The sequence below is a fragment of the Bombus terrestris genome, chromosome 5, assembly GCF_910591885.1.
Source record: "Bombus terrestris chromosome 5, iyBomTerr1.2, whole genome shotgun sequence".
Classification (NCBI taxonomy): Eukaryota; Metazoa; Arthropoda; class Insecta; order Hymenoptera; family Apidae; genus Bombus; species Bombus terrestris.
In genome coordinates this window covers 4,045,507-4,067,333 of record NC_063273.1, presented here as the reverse complement: position 1 = coordinate 4,067,333, position 21,827 = coordinate 4,045,507, and the positions used below count along the sequence as shown (strand labels likewise).

Here is a 21,827-nt window from a genome sequence, read left to right as displayed (position 1 = left end):
AAGAATGATAAATAATAAAAAAAAAATGTAGGGGAAATTCTAGTCAATTTTAGACTAGAATTAAATAGAAATTCTAGTGCTAATATTAGCAGAAAATCTTGTCAGATATCTTTAGATATTGGAAGATCGAGTTCCTAGACTATTGTTGTATAAATTGGAAAACAGTAACAAGATAGAACCTATTCCATTGAGCATTGTTTTTATGCAAATGATTTAATTGCCTCGATTCGCATTGAGACGTTCGATTCATTTCCCTGAGGTTCCCATCCTCGTTCCTATTGACGTCAGGATCCGTATTCTCAGCCACGTTTCGAATCGTTATCCCGACATTTCGAATACTTTAATCATGGTCTGAAGGCTCATTGATATCATACTCGGTATAGATCAGGTTCTCATAGAATAGACAGATCTGGCAGACCGTAATTTACGTAGACAATCGTCTTACAGGTGGCATGAATATATCATCTTATAGATAGATTGCTCTCGCATAAATCATGAATACCGTGCATCGTCTATTACATTACCAGACTACAATCCTACCAACTAGATGGATCAGAATCCCATTAGCGGTAAATGAAATAAATCAACAAGCTATCGTATCTTTCGCCTTCTGTGATTTCCACGAACAATTTGATTTGAACTTTGCATAACTAAATTCGATCTTTTATATTCTAATCTAATTTTTCACTGTTTTAGGCTTTAAGAAACCCTCGAAACTCGATCATTCGCAATAGATAATCGCACAAAGTTTCAGTTCGCCTACTATTACGTACTATCGCTCGATATTTCTTGTTCCGATGTTATCCACATTATTAGTCGAACATGTTAGAATTTTCATTTCGAAACGCTTGACGCGACAAACAATCGTACAAAATCGTCGTTTTCGCAAAATAGAAATTCCCATGAAAGAAATAGAAAGTTAAAATTTTCTTCAATTCGATTTTACTACAAAAGATTCAATAACATTTTTCTCAGCTTCGAAATTTTTCCACGTACTCGGTAATAAATTTTGTAACGTACCTAAGTACCTCGGGGATCGACATTGGTTCGGGCGACTTCTTCAGCTGCTCGTTCGCCATTATAGCGGCGGTTTCCGGACATAGGGCAGCCGTTAATCGCTCTCCGGAGCTGGGTAAAACCTTCCGCAAAGCTTTCGACGGATTATTGCAAGAGCTTATCGTCGCTGCGGTCCTCCTAGCCGCAACACCGTGACTGCTGTCCCTCGGATACAAGTTCGCTGCTCTATGATACAGTACTAATGCCGACTCGTAATCACCGCTGCAAATTGCGATGTAACATTCAAAATTCGTTCGCTTAGCCACGGCGGAATGGACTGACGATTAATCACGGGGAAAGGACAAGGGTCTGTTTAAACAACGCTTTAACACCGCGTCATCGGTCGTTACCTTGTGTACAGTGGCGATGAGCTAATTTCGATAATTAACCGACGCCTGAAGTACACGCGCAAAATGCCAGAAATTATGGAAAATACAACGGTTGGAACAGGCGCTTGCTGACACACGCCAATCGCTCTTTGTTAAATACGATTATGACGGAAATAGGAAATTTAATTAGATGTGTAACCAATGAAAAGTTTTCAGTTAATGCTTTGTCATAGTTTCAATCAGACGAATACGTACATGGTGCATTGCGTTTCAATACGATTGTCTGTAAATTCCTCGGACGTTCTATCGCTCGGGTTTCGGTTTCGGTTTCGAGCTGTGCACGTGCTACCGTGTCTGCTTACCGATCGTATGACAAAGAATTTGTAATATTTGCACGAGCGTAATAACGCAGGCAAAGATTATCCGATTTCGTAATTTCACTGTATTCGATCGTTCGAAATTATATCGCGTGAAATTCGTGTGGTTTTGAAGCTGTTTACAGTAATTCCTCTGTAATTCCCTCGAACGTACCATATCAAAGACTTTATACAACTCGAAACATTCACTTCGCTTAGATTTCGCTTTCATTTGGAGCTGCGGAGGAGATTATTTTGAAGATTTTTACCTTTGAACATATTATCGAAGAATATTACCTTAAATCGAAATACAATTTGAATATTAACAAACGAGAGTTTATCGATGATCACATCACTAACGATCTGAAATAACGTTACCGCACGTATAATGAACGAAACCCAATCCATTAATTACGATACACATCTGTATGTGTGAAATCCATTTCGTAACATATTAAATTTCAACAACACGCAACATACTAAAAGACAATTGGATTTCGATGCGAGAGCTAACATTGTCACCGACATAATTCTATCATGACGTCTTTAATGACGGAACATTCAGCCTGGTCAAACCGTGCGATTAATTATGCAAAAGTAATTAAACGATACAGTCACGGTTTCTCTAATAGTCTGTACGGCCATTTCAAGAAAATAAATTCATTTCGCTGATGAAATCGTTGAAATCGATGCGTAGTAAAGGCCTGACCAAAGCGCGCAATTAAATTTCAAGCGAAACAATTCCAATAATTGCGGTTTAGTTTCTATTTCGACTTTCGGTTTGAAATTTCCACTCGATCCGAAGAGAAAGTTGATAAAACGATAGTAGAACGTTGATAACAAAACGAACGCAAACACGACCACCTGCACCGTCCGTTTTTCTACGCTTCGTTGCCTGTATTCTCGAAAAATTCAATTCTATCAAAACATCGGTGTATCAACATTTACAAAATAAATTGTAACGCGATATACGAACGCTATACAAGATCGCGTTTTAAAGTGAAAAGATTTGCTTGGAAAATTACGCTGTCGAAAGTTCGTGAATGAAATTGAAGACGTCGACTGTCCAATTTGTAAAAGTTACTTCTTGGGCGGAGTGGTTAGCCTCTTAGAATCTTTTGAAGGGAATAAAATATAAAAATTTGGCAGATCTTGCCTGCGGTATAGCTGATCAGCTTCGCGATGCAAAGATTGCGCGTATTCTCGATTATTCTTCGAGGCCACCTTGCAATCGCTTTTCTTGTGATCGAGACGCGCGCGACTTTCCGCATTTTCCACCGCTTTTCTTGTATCGTTCAAATCCTCCGAGTTGCCTCTCGGGCCTCTGCTCGCGAGGACCGCCATCAACGTTTAAACTGACGCTGACGTTTGTCTGGTTGAAATCTCGCCTGAATTTCGTCATGATTATGGTACTTTGAAGTTTGCCAATAATTTTACGATATTTCAAAATATAAACGGGAAGCTTTATGCATCTGGATTGTACTATAATTTCAGCTATTTTTAAAAGATCGATTTATATTTTTTAAATCCTCTTACGCGCATGCACATGCACACACAAAATAGAATGAATATTATTGTGAATTTGCAAGCGGGAGTAATCGTTTTATAATAAAAATCAATGAAACAGTCGCGAGCTAAATTTATACAATTACATTAACAGCGTACAGGTTCGCGAACTAAACGCAAATTTTGTTAATCGATCTGCAATCGGATTTTCGCAATGGACTTCAACAGAGGAACTTGAACTATCCATTTAACAGAGCGCAAGCAGACAACGAGAGAACTTATCCTATTAGCTGGCGCAATTTTCCAGACTCTGCGCGGAAAATCCAGCTACCATCAATTCTATCTTTTTCACCGAGGCAAACCTAAAGGCGGAGATAAAGCGTTACAGACTGGCGAATATGGCACTATGTCATACTCATTCCGCTTTCAAAGAACCATTCTCAAGAAGATCGACACTGCGGCACCGCCAGAACGTTTAAGATTATTCCTTAAAGAACCGAGAAAAATTCACTCGAACGCTAAACGCCACTCTCTTTCGAAGTTCCGAAGCTTTAATCGTAAATTCGACTGTGAAAAAATCCAAAGAAATTTCCCATTCTCTCTGTCGCACAGCCAGCAATATCCTCATTTTTCATTTATCGATTCGACGACGGTTCCAACCTCTTCGACTTCCTTAAACTCTCGCTTCCTAAACACGTATCGAAATTTCGTATCTATCTCCGAGGCTTTATAGTTCGAAACCAGCCAAGTGCAACGAAGGCTGGTCCGATCTTGGTCCAAAAGTTTATAACAAGTATATGCTTCTCACTTGTCAAGGATAACAGTTTCAACTTCTCAAAGTCCTCAAAATCTTATCGGAGATCAACGAAACTTAGTACCTATACTCGTAACTTTACGCTTCATCATTGCCATTCATATTCATCAAGGTACACGACGTTAAGTCCGTTCTTGTATAACTTGTAACACTTCGACAAAGCTGTGGTTCTCGTTCACCGACCAGAGTATGCTTCGTACTCGCGAACCTGGTGACACAGTCAACCGTTCAAGACGAACAGGATCGACATTTACGAGACTGCAGACTCTAAACGTTATTCATATTCATCGAAGTCCACGAAACTAGGTTTGTCCTTGGAGGACTCGTATTGCGCCAGTAGAGCTTTCCTGGCCTCTTTTTCGGGGTCTCGCGGAGGACTAGGCAATATGGTCATCCTCTTGCAGGGCAGCTTGAACTTGCGATCCACGGGCTTGCAGCCAGGCATCACCGACAATCTACGGCTCGCAGGAACCGCGTCCATCCGTCTCCAAAGAAAATCCACCTCGCTTTTCATATCGTCTGGCATTAAATTTAATATCAGCTGCTGCCTCGCTGCGATCGCGTCGAACGCCAGCAACTTCTCCATGTCCATGTCATCGATCACCTCGATCGCGTTTTTGTAGAAGTCGATGAGGAAGTCGAGGCCAAGCTTCTTAGCACTGGACAGTGCCAGAAGAGCCGCCTCTTTCGCTTCGTTGCGGTAATTTTGACTGATTTCGATCCGAATGAAGAGATGTTGAGAATTTAACATCCACTGCTCGTTGCCTGCTTCCTGTCCCATGTCTCGAGCCTTTTTACCATAGAATCTGGCCAGATCGTAGCGACGGATGTCGATCAAATATTTCGAGAACTCGTGAAACAGCCAAGCTAGCTCCGAAGGTTCCGAGGCCATGGCTAGCCTTCTAGATTTTAAAGATGAAACGAAAGAACGTTTAATATAGAATATTTAGTACGTTTTAGAGGAATATATATCGCGAAGGAAAAAGAAGAAACCTGCGGTACGTCTTGAGAGTTTCTTTTCTATCGGTCGCTTTTAACCAGCCAATGTCGCTGTCGCGTGGTAGCTCAGCGACTCGAATTCCCAGATGATGTTTCAAGTATGTTCTCTTAAGTTGTCTACTCTGTATCTTCGATAAATCGCGGGTGTCTATGTAGGTCCACGCGACCATGTTGTAGAGCGCGTGCAGACACTTCTCCTTTAGAGGAAACATCTTCAGCGAGTACGAGTCGAACTTGTCTTTCACACGGTCCACCATTCTGAAAGAAATCGGATATATATCGAATTATTTTTTCACCACTTAAAATTCCTAGCTAGAATAAGAAATCGGAAGCTATTTCCGTTTTACTTTCTTTACCACTTCCCTATCCTTTCCCTGAATTTCCTCTGTTGTCTTTCAGAAATTCTCAAAACAAGCTCGTTCTTATCATACTTTTATCACCTCTGAGTTATCCAGCATCTACGTTCTTCGCGGAGAAGTATTCGAGAAAATTTCTCAAGAAGATATCCAAGCGTGAAGAGAATTCGATTCTCGTTCACCAACGACTCACCCAAAAAAGGTGATGTAGTCTTTTCGCATTCTAATTTCGTGCAGGCGATGCAACAGGAAATCTGCCTGGATAATGATAAGGTTCCTCCTCAGCTTCTTCTCATTCTCCAACATCTTCCTGTGACCCGGAGGTATGCGTCTACTCTCGAACATCATCACGTAAAGTGGTCGTCGCATACGCAACACGTTCTGCCTACGGATACCTCTCCGGTAATTCCTCGATATCACTTGATGAAGCAACACGCTGGTCTCTTTATTGGGGGATTCCAGTTTCTCCGGATGTTCGGCCAGGTGTTGCAAAAATTCGTTATCGTGCGCCAGGTAACCAAGATATATGTGCCCGAGGATACGCTGCATCCTTTTGAAATCGGCTTCCGCTCGAGCTTCAGGGTAATTCACTTTGAACTTTGTTTGTTCCTCTTCTATGCCTAGAGAATAATATAATTCTCGATTTTCGCTACTTTTTAAGGACAAGGGAGGGTAGTTTACTCTGATTTATGCTACGTATCTTAGTACTGGAATGATCATTTTTACGCTTACTATGTAAATTCTCATTCATAATCGTACTATTTGTACGGTGTTCGATTAAACATCTATAAAAGTGTCTAGAAATAATTCTGCGAATCGCGATGAACATTTCGTCACGAGTGGAATAGAGACGAGAAATTGATCGTTCGAAGAATCATCGTGCTACCTGCGTATCTACACCGTATCGCATGGGAATAAACGTTGGCCGGAACAAGAGACAAAAGCGTCGCATAAAGGCGACCGACTCTTATTACAGTCTCAAATGAAATCCCGACAGACCGTGTTTGCTGAGCCAGTGAAATATTCCCGAGATAGCATGGCGGACTAAAATTTCGAGCAAAGCAGGATTGATTACCACTGCATTAAGGTAGAATCAATTATCTTTTTAAAGTGTTAGTCAAGGTTCCACTTTTATCACTTCCGCATTCGCATTTCCTGATTTATCAAGACGATAGAACGCACCGGGTATCGTTCGTTGAACGTGGTGAGAACAACGCCAGCGGCAAGTTGTTGCAGCCACCGCGACGATCAAAAGAAAAATTAAAACGTTTAACGAACGACATTATGCTCTAACGAGTTTCTGCTTTTCAATTTCCTCTCTTTATCCTCTTTTCATTCTTCTGCTCCTTTTTTTTTTGGTCACGAAAAATCATCTTTCCGACCGAAAGGAAAAGTTAAAGTCCAATTAGTACGCGAAACGGAGAGTCAAGTCGACGAGCAGAGCGAAAGCTGTTAACTCTGTTCGCCTGTGGGAGCAGGTTTGCTGCGAATACTGAAACCATTGAATCAGGAAGTTGCAACACAACTTAAGAATTATACTCGCGCTGCAGTTTTGTCCGCACATTTCACGCTGCTAAATTGACTGCCCCTAGCGTTCTGAAGTTTGCCAAACATCTATCGAGACAGATACTTTTAAATCCTATTTCAAGCTTATTTATTATAATACTTGTAGCGGCACTCGATAACAAGCTATGACCGGACGACGATAGAGCAGTGGTTAGTTTGCGTCCAGGCTTTCAGGACATAAATTAAAATATCATACATAAGCACAGCGCAACAACGGCTTAAATTTAAGGCACAATAATAATCTTAAAAAAAAAAAAAAAAAAATGTAATAATGCATGACTACGTCGTACCGTCGCGTATCGATACTTTTGCCTGTACCACCCTACAATTAGAATTCAGCGTTTATTCTGGAAAAAAAAACCATGTAAAAACAAATATATAAAAATCTTGGAATTAATAAACAAAGTTAAAAAAAAAAAAAAAGAGCAGTGGTTAGCGCCGTTGGCTACGAACGTTCAAGACCCAGGTTCAAATCCCGGTAGTCCCATTTTTTCTCCACGATTTCTAACTGAGAAGAAGCCTACCCGGTGCGCAGACATAAATCTCCTCTCATACACCAATAGCAGTACCTATCTCGGCCTATATAACAGCAGCACTATGAGGACCTATCCACCTCATACTAATCGTTAAACTTCTTCAAACTTATCAAATTTTCCTACTCAGCTTTCCTATTTCTAAAGAAATTATCGTACATCGTTCTTCATCCTTACCTGCAAGCTCGTCCACTTCCTCTTTGAGTTTCTCGATCAGCAATTCTCGATATATCTGCAGCTCTCGTATCCACGGAGAGAGGAGTTCGAGCGCCATAGGTTCGGTATCCAAGCCGATACAGTCCTCGATGGTTTCGTTACCTCGCAATATCCCATGCTGGAAGAACGTAGTTGGATACTTCTGGTAACCCTGATGGGCGTGTACCAAACTGTGTTCGAAGTCGCCGATGTAAAATAGCGTCTGCAACTGCATGTGCTTCACATGGGAATGGGTCGGATCTGGAAATGAAAGCAATCTCGGGAAACAGCGAGTTAATTGCGTTTAAACGTCCAGCAGCAACTCAGCGCTGCTCGTTCGAAAATTAACTCTGCCATAGAAATGAACTTTGAGAACGGAAAAAGCTATGGAACTTGCTCTCATGACTCCAAGTTACAGTATGGAAATCATTCGAAATATATATTCCTTGTCTTATGGTATCGTTGACAATAGCAATCTCGAAGGATGCTTGAAACTTGATATTCGAAGGAATTCGAATTTTCAAATACTCGGATTTCAAATTACGAATTTCTATGAGGAGCATCTTACGAACATTTTCTCAGAACGTGTAATATCTAACCTAATTTTAGACATTTCTCGGTGGTTTTCAACGCTCTGCGGAACCTAGCGTAATTAAGTTGCACTTTTCCGAGACCAACGTATGTCCTAAGATCGTTTTGCTGGCCCTGTTGAATCGCCTTCTCGAAATACATCTCCGCAAGAGGGTATCTCTCGAGGCTTGACAGCCGGTAGCCCCATTCTCGGTAAACTATACCGTCCCTGAAGAACAAGGGACCCTCGTCGTCCTTCGTTTTCACCATCTTGCTCGGAATCTAATTTTCCTGGACAAGAAAACGAGAAATCGTTCGAAGAATGTTTGGCGTCGCAGTGCATTGAAGCTCTAACCTGTGCTTTGGATCGATATTGAAGTCAGAGAATTTAAAAGAATCCGTATGGAGCGCAGAAGGCTGCTCTTCACTCGTGAATTTTGCACCGTGGATTTGGAAAAGAGTGATCGGTTGCGCGATCACATGTTTCCCGAAATCTTCGTAGCCGTCCGTGGAAGCGAACAAAAGCTTCTGTCAGCTGGTTCTGCATGATATCAGCCGATTTCGATACACGTGTGTAAGATGGTTCGTAGAATGATTCAAGCTATTGCATCAAAAAGCTCGAGTTTGTTCCTGTCCTTTCGCTTTTTCTTCGTGTTATTTATCGATATGGCAAATTGAAAATAGATATTTATTAGAGTATTTGAAAAAAACGCAACATATTTTAAGGGGCAGATTTATCTGGACAGAAACAGAGCGTTTTGAAGGACAATATTGCTTTAATAAAAATTTATTTCCGAATGAAACGATACACCAGTGCACCTGTGATCCTATAACAAAGCGCCTACAATAAAGTAAAGCAAATCTACTAATAAAAGGTTTTACACAAATATACTCTCGACCATCATTTCTTCCAGCCATTCCATTCGTTAAACATTTATAAGGGAAATGGACACGATTTGAAAATCGCCTTGCGTTAGATCAAAGCAAAAAGTTTCGTTGTCGGCGATTTTCGAGTCGCGCGAACGCGCAAGCTCCCTTTGAGTCGAGATGCAACGAACGGACGTAATCCGCTTTCGATTTTAAAATAGTAGCACGCACGTAAAGCTCTTTGTGGCATTAATTGTCACGCGCGTCGACGGATTATATCCGAATGACGGGAGAGGAATTACGAGCGTAGCTTTTCTTCCATTCTCTTCGCCAATTTTAAAATATCAGACCGCGCGTTCCTTCTTACGCCCTCCGTTTCACTGTGTCGTTTATCACGTTTATCAGCCACTACCGCGAAATATTAATGTCTAAATTATTTAATTATTTATCAATATTTAATTATTTATTATTATCGCAAAAGCTTTCGTAATAATCGCAACCTCGAATACTAAATATCTGTGTTTAAACTCGAGATAACGACAAACGTATTCGTTACAAAGTAAATTAGCGTCGTTTTACGTTTGTTGCTCAAAATAATCGTCTTTGATCCCCAAATATTGCGATCACGTACTTATCCGATACTACGTACTCAGGTACGACGTCGCATTTTTATCGGGTCCTTCGATTGAATTTCTAACTGAATGTAAAATGTAATTAGTCGAGTATAATAAAGAAAGATATTTGTGGAATTGTATTGCAGGATACTGGTGAAGCAAAGAATTTATTCAGATAGAGACGTCGAGTAATCGTGGACCATCGGTTTAGCTGTGCCCTCGAGATGCGGTGATGGCTTTGCTGTACAGATTCGCGCAGCTGCCTGATAGCAGCAGCACGCGGGTCTTCTCTTTCGTCGTCACCAGGAGTGTGGTACGAGACCCTGAAAGAGACGTCACCAGCAAGGAGCTCGTCTGCGGCTTCCAGCGATGGTCCGTCGCATTTTCGCGTGGAAACAAGGTGATATATGTACAGGGTGGCAAACGTACATGTTCTTCCTTCAGCCTGATATTCCTGTTTATTTATCTCGATTCACGCGTTTATTAAATAGTCGTTGGTAAAATAATAAGGCGACGAGATAAACAGCAAAACGATAGGAGCGCAGATGAATTTAATTAATTTGGAAAGTAACACGTTGCCATCAATGAGAAACCAGCGATAAAATCGCGAATCGATCGCAGCTAATGAATCGGAACTATTTGAAGAGTTGCGCCGAGCGAAACAACCACAAAACGACCACGAATGTTCGTCATCTTTTCCCTCTGAAATACGAGGCAACTCTCTGGTTGCACTCGCGTTTGCAATTCGTAATCCTACTCCGAACGAGTCATGGCGAAAAATGAAACATTTATTTCCACGACTTGGCTATTCATTTGCATACAAACATACGCGTTATTATTTCATTGATGGAACATGTAATGAATTCAATTTCTTTCTTCGACACGAACGAATATTTCAGTCACGATTTAAGCAACTTCGATCAAACAAATATCTGGTTTCTTATTCGAACAAACTTTGGAAATATAGAAGACAGGAAAGAAATTTTTCCGGGTCGTTAGCTTACGGTAAGCTTGTTTTCTCTTTTTTATCCAGCACCGTGTAGCGATAAAAATTCTCTAAACAGCAAGAAGAAACTAAACTCACAGCGTAACTGATTAAGCGCAGAATTCGAACGTGCACGCGAGCCATCAGACTGAAAAATCAATCGATATTGGAAAAGCTTGAATGCGATTAAACGTGAGGACCGATCGCTGTAGTAAATACAACGCGCATAGCAAAATATGCAGCGATTAACTCGGTAATTAGATAACGATAATATCAGAAATTAACGAAGCGGCCGTTAATACTTCGCCATCGAGCAGCGAAGGCAGCGTCGCATCGCGTCGCGCATACAATCGTCGATTCTTTGGAGTCGTTGGACTGGAAATAAAAGAAACGTCCATTTCGATCGATCATCGCTCGTTCGTTCGATAGCCTCTGCAGGCTCGACAAAAAGCGGTAGTAAAATCGAATAAAATAATCCGCTTTTTAATTTCAAGAACTAAATTTAAAACATTGATTTTGTTGAAAAAAGAAAAGATAATAACGATGCAAATGAAGCAATTAAAACACCAAACTATCGATCCTTTATTATCCTGTGTACAATGTATTTTTGCACCAAGTATTCGCAACAATTATGCGCACGTTTTCATAGTACGTATTAACATGATTGCACAGCGTCTATTTTCTCGCTGCAAATACCGATTAAGCGAAAGCAAATCTGTAGTTGACCTAGTTGTAAAATACGTGATGCTTTGATCCAACCGTCTACCACTTTGCATTGATCTCTGTAACAATGCTTTCCAAATTCTTTAGAAGCGCATAAAAATCAGCTAAAGAACGACCTACAAACTATTTCCTTCCAGACTTCGATTCGCTATCTATCTGAAGCCAAAATAACCAACTAAACCAACCAACGTAAATTCACTTAGAAATCTCTTTTCGTTATTTAGGTTCTAGGCGCGTATCTCGTATGGCGCGGGGCCTCGAGAAACCTACGGGTCTACGTGGACTTTACGTTCACCCTGCTGAATCGGGAACATTTCTCGATGAACGAAGGTTTCTCCGGAAAACGAGTGAAATTCACGTACGAGGCGCCTGCCCAGGGCAACCGGAACTACATCCCGGTGTCGGACCTTTACAGCCGAAACTTCGCCGACACGAACGGCGAGTTTCAACTGGAATTATCAATGGCAAACGTGAGAACCGTCTACATGACCGACCTTAAGATGCCCAGCAGCACATTCCCAGCTGGACAATCCAAATCTAACAAACTGGAAACCGATTATTTCGCGTTCGGTGGCTTTGACTGGAACCTAGTAATTTATCCTAATGGAAACAAGGAGTTGGAAGGTTACCGTGGCCACGACAGTGGTATCAGCGTCTATTTGATGAGGATGAGCGGTTTCGATCATCGCTGCAGGGTGAGATACAGCGTGGCCTTGGGCGAAGGAGATCGTAGAATCGATTCGGGGCAGATCGAGGATCTGTCGGATGCCGAACGATGCGGGTTTGGCTGGCATACGCGTGTCAGATGGTCGGAAATCGCGCACAAAGGTGTGGTACGGGTATCCCTGGAGATGGTGGAAGCTAGGACCATCTGTGAAGTCGCCGTGCAAGCTCGAGGACCTTCGGTGCTACCAGCAACTCCTTGTTACGATCGTGACAAACAAGCCTGGATGATTCGAGCTGATTTGCATTCGGATACCGTCAGGCTACACCTGGTGTACAAGGATATTCACAACGTTCCGAGGAATCATTTGAGGTTGGTAATTACAAGGGAATTTGTAGATTCCAGATATCTGAGTACGTATAGTTAACGTATAGGATGTCTGAAATTAATTGGCCTATGTAGACTAGCAGAGAGGAATTTCTGTAAATCGTACTCGAGATAATGCGAAATACCGTGGCATTGAAAAGAACATTGATTGAACAATTAATTTCGAACGGATCTTACTCCGTAATAATACTAATAAGTTTCTTGTAGTCAAGAAAGAAATTTCGGATCATCCACGTGTATTTCCATTCGAATCTCGATGACTTCTAACAATCCTCTTTCGAAAATAAGTACCTTAGAACTTAGAACGCCATCCTACCGCCATCTCTTATCTAATCTTGAAAGCTAAGTTTAAACGAAGTTCTATTAGAAACTTAACTTTCCTTCGTCAGGTACGTCAGTTGGTCAGCCTATCTACTTCGAGACGAGGAGCCCAGCACGGTGGCGATCAGTCTACCAGGTGCACCTTTCAGCCGCTATTACGCCCAAGAATCCGCAGACGAAGGTATCATCATGGAGACGAATCTTGACACGAACGAGGTGAAGGAAAATCACTGTCCTTTCCTCACGGACAAAGGGCAATTAAGGATCCGGCTGGAATGGAACGAGAGCCACTTGCTGTTCCAAGCAACCTACCACAAATACGACGACGTGTGCCGCATCCACAATCAGCAGATGAGACGGGAAATCGCCTCGCTGCAAGCGGAGAACTACAGTTTGGAGAGGCAGCTGTTCAGTTACCAGAAGAGCCTGGCGTACACGCAAGCGCAACAGCAACAACAACAACAGCATCAGAATCAGCCGCATCACGGTGGCCATCAGGCTCACCTGGAGAGATCCGCGTCCACAGATACCGAATATGCCTGACAAGTGGAACAACAGATGCACCCGAACGAGCTGCCAGCCGCCAGTTGTCGGCGACAATTGCCTATCGTGCACGAGGACGATCGTCGCGTTCACCAGAACCTGGTCCGGATGATGGATCGACGATTGAGCAACGTTCAGCTCCAGCAACGGCTGTACGAATCAGAGACGGTCTATCAGCAACGATACGGGGACGGCTCACCGCGTCAAAGTATCGTCGATCAGTCGTCGGAGCCGCCTTCTCATCCTCCTCATCATCGTCATCATCATCGTCTGAGTATCGTGCAGCAACCCAAGTCGGCGCGATCCAGCGTGGGCAGATCGGACAGCGGGTCGGATCGTGGAAACGATCGTTACTCTGGCTACTATTTGGGGTACGTCGGTCAGGCAGCGCACAAAAGACGTAGGACAACTTTCTGGGAGACCCTGACGGGTCTTGTGTGCTCATTGGGCGCTTTGGCTTCCAGGGCTGCCAAGATGGCCACCAGACGGGGAGAGCCACTTTGAAGAAGCTAAAGCCCGTTCTCGCGGACCAGTGGACTGGTACGTTTTACGTTTGGGATCACGAAACGGATTACCAAGATACGGAGCTACGAATTGATGATTTATCGTGACACGTTGCGAACGCGTCCCGGAAAGAAGAACGTGACACGGATATGAAAGAGGGAGAGAGGCAGAAAGAAAATATTAGGGGAAAGTAGAGAGCAAAGATCATCGATGGACCAGTAGTACGACCAAGAACGTCACTCGTTTCGTATATTCGTCGTATTTAATTGCTGTATCTCGAGGGGTCGCTTGTTTCGAGGATGGAAGACTACCCCCAGCGGTGTCAATGTTAAATAGAAAAATGAAAAGAAAGATATAATGTTTCATGTTCCTGGTGGGCGCTATACAAGCTCGTGACCAGATTACCGATCAACTCGACAATATAGCAGATGGATGAGGCGAGCAGCGAGAAGAAACGACGGCGGCAAGAAAAAGATAACGTAGCGTGCGGACTCGGAAGGTATCGTTCGTACAAGGACAAGCGATCGATCATTTTTCGTCCATTTCTTTGTCGTTGGAGTCCGGTTTAAGGAAAAGAACAAGAACGAAGAGGGCGAATGTCTCATTCGGTTTGACCTTCTCGACGATAAGGCAGCTCCGGCCGAAGAAATTTCGGCTGAATGGAACCAACGCGACCTATTCGGAGCTGTTCTTTCTCGAGAATGGTGACAGGAGGAACCAGGAAGGTTGTTGACGTTAAAACAGCAAATCGTTCCGAATGTTGGTCAGATTTCACATACGTATACATACACGCATACACTTAGTAGGAATCAGAAAACCAAGAGAGGGAACCGAAAGAGAAAAGGGAAAGGGAAAGAGAACAAGGTCTCCCTCGATCGTGAATTCTATTATGCACGTATATGAATACAATTCTATCTACTACTTTGTCAATTTACTAAGGGAAAACAAGAAACAAAACAAAAAACCTATTTTCCTCTAAAGACTTTTTTCACCTATCGTCTACGACTTCTTTGATAATAAAGAATCCGTGCGCGACGTAGTCGTCGAGTCGTAACAGCGTAACTTATTATTACTGTAGAATACTTACACCTAAACGAATGCAAAGAAAAAAAAATTTAATAATAACAGTACTAATGAATAATAACTTAGAGTGCAGTCGATGTTACATAAACCGAAACTAGGGATGAACGAAGGACTCGATTTCTCGTTGCAGAGTAATCGACGTGGTACACTATAAACATGCGTCTTTACACTTCTACACGAATGTACACATATACGAAAATACACAGGCATCAACGTTCGTACTCGACCATCGGCTTTTTTTCAAAAACTAAAAAGCCAAAATAGACCAGGGTAAAAAAAAAACGATGCGAACGATCCGTGTGAAATTTTTCACTGTCCCATCGGGTGTATACGTTCGATTTATTTGTTATCGTGCGAAGAGTTCGTTGATTTCTTTCGTTAATTACCCAGTCCAATATATGTATGTGTGTCAAATCTATTTTTCTCAAAATTTAGCAATTTCGAGTCGCGCTAATCGTCGTTTTATCGATAAATCAAACTATCTGGAGATATAAGTACGCGTTGTAGACAAGACGATCGAAGGTGCAGTTTGAACCAGAGAGAAATTAACGAAGATACCCGTACAGAGTAAAAAGAGCCAGAATCAACGTGGCACGTGTAACGTTTACAGATCGAAGAGGTATCCAGTTTATTGGAAATGTCGAAAATACATATTCGTTTCTCCAGCCACTCTGGCAACGTTCTACTGTACCTTTGTACCATTATAGTGTCACCGTACGTGCGAGGTCTTCGACGATATTGCATATTTTAGCTCTTACGTCGCGCGCTTGTCACCTAAATTCTTATCGCCTTTCGTCGGCTACTCGTCATCGATGTTTCGATGTTATCCCGTATACAATTTTCAAATGGGACACATTTTCCAAAAGACATAAGTTTATTGTCTTCTATTGTCCTTCGGGATCTCTAAAATTCTTCCGAATACCATATTCTTTTTATCATGGAAGTCGATCTTCGAGAAACACCAGTATCCTCGTAATCTCTGTGTCCCCTATCCCCAAAGAGTCGCCAACTTCTTGTGCTTCGTCGCTCCTAAATCCCAAAGCAGTTTGTCCCCGCTTCGATTCTCCTTTAGGCAAGAACAGATACTGGACAAAGCCCAGATCCACAACAAACCCACAAACCAGACAGATGTAGATATCCCTTCGTGCAAACTTTCCTCTAGCTACCAACAACTCCTACACTGTTCTTCCCCGTTTCCTAAAGTAGCTCGCAGATCAGTACCTTTCATCTTCTGCTCCAACTCACAGTATGGTCCACCTAGAGACAAGAAAATGTAATTCTGTATTACTATATCGGTTTACTTCGTACAATATTGATTTTCCTCGCAGTAGTAGAAGCAGAAATTCTACGACCAATTCGCCTGAAACCTGTCTTTTCTCGTCCTGTGTCTTGGTCCCGATATGACGTCCCATTTGAAGACATCGTATCCTGTTCTTATCTTCATTCCCCGTGTAATCGTAGCTGCAAATAACGGCGTACACTGAAACACGTGTACGTGAACGATACGTGCACGTCGGTGTTCGCATCAGGCTACATCGGTACCGAGGACGATCGATACACCACCGTTAGTCCATACACCGCATATACGTTTAACAGACCACCATGAATCGTCGTGTACCGCGCACGTGTACCCGCAGGTGATTCGAGCTCGCTTGTACACACGAAACTCGGGTCCCGCGATGCCCGATTAAAAGCATGGACACGAAAGCCGATGCCATTCCATGGAATCCTGGGATATCCCTAATTTCCTCCGGTTAGCTCTGTTGCCTGTGATCTTGATTCCAGACCTCGATACGTCTCCAATTTCATTTCGCCTTCGCTATGCACGTCCTTTTCACTTCTCGAAGTTAATAGATTTAGCTTGACCTTGGTGTTGCAATTAAAGTATTCGTGACCTCGAAGAAGTAAAGTTCCGAGGATTACGATTTAAATAGATTTATGGAAATAATATATCGACGAAGAAAAGTTGTAATGCTCGGTCATTTTGATGTTTCAAGTATTTTTATTCGAAACGATCATAGAGTTTAGTTAAAAGAATGACAAGATTCGCGAAATTCGAATTGATGCTTTTAACCGGAAGCGACGGTCGCACCGATCGAGAAAATTATGCGTCGCATGAAAGTTGTATCCCTCCTGTGAAGTAGCGGAGTCTGTATACTTTGTATATAACTGTACTAAACTGTTGAAAAACTTTAAGAGTGAAAATTAAAGAAGAGAGCTGTGCCTACATATTATGCGCGATACGGAGAAAGGTTTCAAAGCGAATCGCACGATCGAGAACCTCGTCATTTCGTTTTAACGATAATTACATTCTGCGATTAGACTTTGACTCGACTGCTTCTGTTACGTTTTCGTGGAAACCGCGGATAATCTATATGTAATTCGTATAATTACGTATAATATTGCATACGTATATAATAATTTATATAATTCGTGCTATTCCATCTATTTAAGTCGCAATAATATACAGTGTTGCTTTTTGAAATATTTACCATAATTCGTGTTACAATTTCAGATAAAGTATCTACCACGAAATGTGCTCTAGTTTCCAGTATAATCGCCATTTGAAACGGACACTAATGGTGGAAAAATTACTTACCACGTGTTCTTACTAACGATATTGTAATCTTCCACGGTAGGTCGAGCTTAGAAGCCGATAAGGCGAGTCTTGATGGGACTAGCGACGATAAAAACAATAAATAACTCGTTCCGTTAATTGCGTTTCTGCTATTTTTTGCGTCTATGAATCACTACTATTACGGAGGATTCTTCCTTCCGAGTCAGCGGAAATTTATTCGATTCCCAGGATAGAACTGGACTGAGATCTCCGCGAAATCCTATTTCCATTTTAATATCGCACCCATTTAAATTCATATAACCGTCAAGATTACGTTTGACCGTGTATCTTCTTCTAATCTCGCCATAACAAAGATCCAAAGTGTGATCGAGTTAGTAAAAAAGAATGAGGAAAAAACATCGAATTTGTCAGGATGAAAAGAAGATAAAAGAAAAAGAGAGAAATTAGATAAATAACGAAACGATGAACGAGAGACACGATCGTGCGATACTCGATGATTCTATACCTACGGAGGTTGAGGATCGTCGCGATCTAAGTGTAACACGTTTCTGTAAACGTAACAGAGAAGATATAATAGCGGAAGCGATTCGTCGTGCAGCGCACGCCACCAGTATCCTCGATTCAAAGTTTTCTTATCTAGTATACAGTCGTGTGTACAGGACCACAGACGGGAATCGTCGACGTCAATGCGTCTCCGAAGCTTGTCACATCTCCCGCCTAATGGCCAACGATCCTCGAACTTGGTTCTAGTCGACATTAATTCAAAACAAAGAAAAAGGAAAATAATGAAACGATCTTTTCGAAACGATCGCGATTCGTTCGAAATATCGGCGACCAGGCCAAGTTGAAGGAATTTTTTATCGGCGACAAAAGACCGATCGTATCTAATGTCATTGTATTGTTGTGTAATTTGTCAGATTTTATCGATCGTAACGTTCGCGTCCGCACAAATGCGAACACCTAAAGAAACGGAACCGTTTACAGGAATCTCTCGTGTGTCCCTCCTTGCCAGTCTAAGCTCTCCTGTTTCACGGTTTTCAATTTTCTATCGAAACGCTTGCGACAGGCGTGACAGCAGCTCTGACAATCGCACTTAATCCGATCGAACGATTAAATTCACGCGTCTGTCAGCGCGATAATCCCGCGATCTCCGCTTTGGCACGTTCTAATCGATGCGATACCTGATAAATGTTGCACGACACCTGGGAGAATTTATTAATGTCTGTATAACAAAGAATGCGTACACGTTTCAAGCTATTCGATAGTCGCAATAGGTGTGACTACATCGAAAGAAGAGGAATTCGAATAGCTCGAACGTGGAATGTTCTATCCAATATTCAGGATACGTAGCGTATTCGATATCTAGATGTTTTTAATATCTAGAATAGCGACAGCAGGAATTTCAGCTACAATTGGCATTCAATCTTCAGAGCTCTCGGCGACCTATGCCACTTTATAGCAATCTTTGTCCACACATTTTCCAAATAGTCTCATTCGGTGTCTAATTTTTCCTCCACGATAATTCAGAACCCTTAGTCACCTTGTATGTCATACGACTGTCTAGTTTATTCCAGTTTCTTATACTATATAGAAAATTACACGGTGTACTGTGCGAGTAAGGTAATACAACATTTGAATAATGTATAGATTAAATGATAGTATAATTTGAAGACAAATTAACGAATAGCTTCGTTTTATCTCCCACGTGTCGTCGCATTAGCGAGCTCCCGAACACGCTTCGAAGTCCTCGTGCCCGCAATTCGGCTCGGCACTTCAGTCAATTAAACTCACTCTCGCGAGAGTCGGATGCGGGCCAGAGAAACGCAGAACACCAAGCGGAATTACATACGCATAACTATACACTACGATATAGTAGACACGCTCGGAATTTATCATCGGCATGTCGGCATATCAGTTGGGTCAAGGAGCCTCGTTTCTCTCTCTCTCTTTCTCTCTCCCCCTCTCCTTTCAATTTCCTTGATTCCATCTCTTATTAATGTATCTTCCAACCATCTTATGTTTTTTCTTATCTCTTATTATCTGCGATTTCTTTCTTCGGTTAGAGAGAGATCGTCTCGAGTCTCTTATGCTTTTGCGTCAGCGTGGATCAATTGACCCTTTTTACGGAGATCGACGCGTGTTGCTGAGCGATCCATCGTTGAAAAACAAGCGAAGAGATCGATGGTGCGTTCTGAAAAGATCGTTGTGGATTATTCATGCAGATTTTTTGAAACTTTTGAAATTTTAGTTTAGAATGAAAATCACGGAAATTGGGAAATCTTAAGCGATGGAATCCAATAAATGGATGGTCCCATAAGCTTTTGTTCGGGCTATGTAAATATCGGACATCAGCCTCTTATCCGTTCGCTCTCCGAACCTGAGCCAATATTGCTCTTGTCCGCTCCAATGTCGCATAATTAATTTTTGTCCATCGATATTCCGAGTCTGTAACTCTTTTCAACAGAGCCGAGGGTTGGGGGTAGGACGTTAATATCGTACCTGTTTCCAGGTTATCGGTTTTCCTTAAAAACCAGATATGAAATATGAAGTGTGTAACATATCTATCGTCAAAAATCCTGCAGAATTCGTAGATCTTATTATGATTGGGACCTGATGACTATTTACGAGATACGCTAACATATACATCGCGATGCCCTTTCCTTCAAATTGTCGCTTCATTTCCTAGAACTTTTTACCTTTTATGTTAAAACACTATGCTGACTATCTTTCCTTCTCTTTTCTATCGAAGTCTATAAAACGATATTTTTCCGTACCATTGAAAGAACGCTCCATAACCCGATTGACGAACGATGGTGAATGATAGACAAAATTTCTGATCGAAATACCAAAAAGCCGATTTTTCATACAGTTCTTAATCTTCTATGTGAACGGAACCTTGCAGTTACATATGAGAACATCGTAGCGCGCTGACGGATGATGACACCATAAAACAATATAAATTTCCTAGTTCATTTTCGCGGAAAGGACCGCTCACATGTTAGTTCACGAACTACGATCGCCTGCGATGCGAGTTACTTTACTCGAAATAATTTTTCTTACAGTAAGTTGAACGATATATTTTTCCTGGTGCTCCTTCAACGGGAGCGAACGTCACGTTTTTTCTTAACGACGAAACTCTCTCCTTCGTGTTACGTGCCGATACTTTTCACACTATTATCCTCGCGTCGTTAGGCCTGGTGCAAACGAGCGACTTTTGTCGTTGCGATATCGCTGCGATCGTATATCTGTCTGCGTTGTTTTTAACTGAGAAAACAAAGAAAGACATGTGATTACAGCGAGATCGCAACGATAAAAGTCGGTCGTCTGCATCGAACCTTGTCGTATTTTCCCCCTGTAATAATTTTAATAGTAAACGAAGAAAAGCACTTGTTTGAAAATAAGATAATAATTGACAAGTGATAAATGGCAAATGACTTGCAAAACAATCAACGACCATTTGCATTTGTGTTTTTATGACAACGTCAGAAGCTTTCGGTCGTTATAATTGCATATAAAGAAAAAAGAACACCTTAAATATATATATATATATATTAATTTTTGGTGATATTCCGTAACACGACGACTCGAGGGAGTTCATCGAACGATCTAGTCGAGCGTTTCCTTTTTCAGCTTTTATCCTTGTCTAACGACTCTTTTTCGATTGATGTATGTTCGTACTTTTTACGCACGATGTAAACACACCTCTTTACGCAACAACCTTTTTCATGCGTGTGATCTATTTGAGAGAAAAAAGATACAAAAAAAAAAGAAAAAAAGAATAAAAAAAATGCGAATGCAAAACCGTCATACGTTTCTCAGAGTTTTGAGACATATACTAATGTACTTAAACCATCTGTGAGTCTGCCTCGTCTTTTATAAAGTTCTTGCTATATTCAACTGATGGTGGTATTTATTTCGTTCAACCTTTCCATCTACGATTTAAGTATTAATCTTTATGATAAGCAGTCTTACAAACTACTGTTACTACAATTGCATGGACATCTATAGTGACTTGCTTTTTGCTTTAAAAAACTTGCGTTCTCTTGTACTTCATCCGTTCGCATTCTATATTAGACAATTTAGGATGATATCAATTTTCGCAAAAATAATATAGCAGAAAATATCAATCAAAATGTTCCAACCAAAACCAATTACATTCCATGACAGAATGAAATCAGAAGCAGACATATTGTGCTGCACAATTTCTGGGAAAAAGTTCAAAAAATGAATTTGGCTATCGTTTTAAGAAACAAACTCTGCGCTATTACAGCCTAGTGC

The 21,827-nt window shown here is 41.5% G+C and overlaps 2 protein-coding genes across 3 annotated transcripts in view; one reads left to right on the top strand and one right to left on the bottom strand.

The window, feature by feature from the left end:
* LOC100649925 overlaps positions 1-21,446 on the top strand; it is a 114,718-nt gene extending 93,272 nt beyond the window's left edge. Inside the window, exons 3-6 of one of the 2 annotated variants that reach the window (XR_001098729.3) lie at positions 9,908-10,161; positions 11,694-12,505; positions 12,910-13,755; positions 13,849-21,446. Coding sequence is in view for 1 of the 2 variants with exons in the window: in XM_048405723.1 (XP_048261680.1) it covers positions 9,994-10,161; positions 11,694-12,505; positions 12,910-13,384 (1,455 nt within the window). In the remaining variant the exon portion in view is untranslated. Of the gene's footprint in view, positions 1-9,907; positions 10,162-11,693; positions 12,506-12,909 lie in introns of both variants that reach the window. The other variant, XM_048405723.1, reaches the window with a different exon arrangement.
* LOC105665802 (outer dynein arm-docking complex subunit 4-like) lies at positions 1,340-10,005 on the bottom strand. Its single transcript, XM_048406011.1, has 5 exons — positions 8,310-10,005; positions 7,642-8,013; positions 5,610-6,105; positions 5,055-5,318; positions 1,340-4,963 (listed from the first exon to the last, which is right to left on the bottom strand). Exons 1-5 carry the CDS (start codon positions 8,548-8,550, stop codon positions 4,336-4,338), a joined length of 2,001 nt encoding a protein of 666 aa, XP_048261968.1. The 5' UTR covers positions 8,551-10,005; the 3' UTR covers positions 1,340-4,335.
* Positions 21,447-21,827: the final 381 nt, after the last annotated feature.

Excerpts from the sequence above, each read along its gene's own strand:
- LOC105665802 (XM_048406011.1), bottom strand. The coding sequence starts at position 8,550 with ATGGTGAAAACGAAGGACGACGAGGGTCCCTTGTTCTTCAGGGACGGT. Across the intron at positions 8,014-8,309 it reads CGAGAAATGTCTAAAATTAG|CGCAATTAACTCGCTGTTTC; the intron begins GTTAGATATTAC and ends TGGACGTTTAAA. Across the intron at positions 5,319-5,609 it reads GACTACATCACCTTTTTTGG|AATGGTGGACCGTGTGAAAG; the intron begins GTGAGTCGTTGG and ends GATTTCTTTCAG.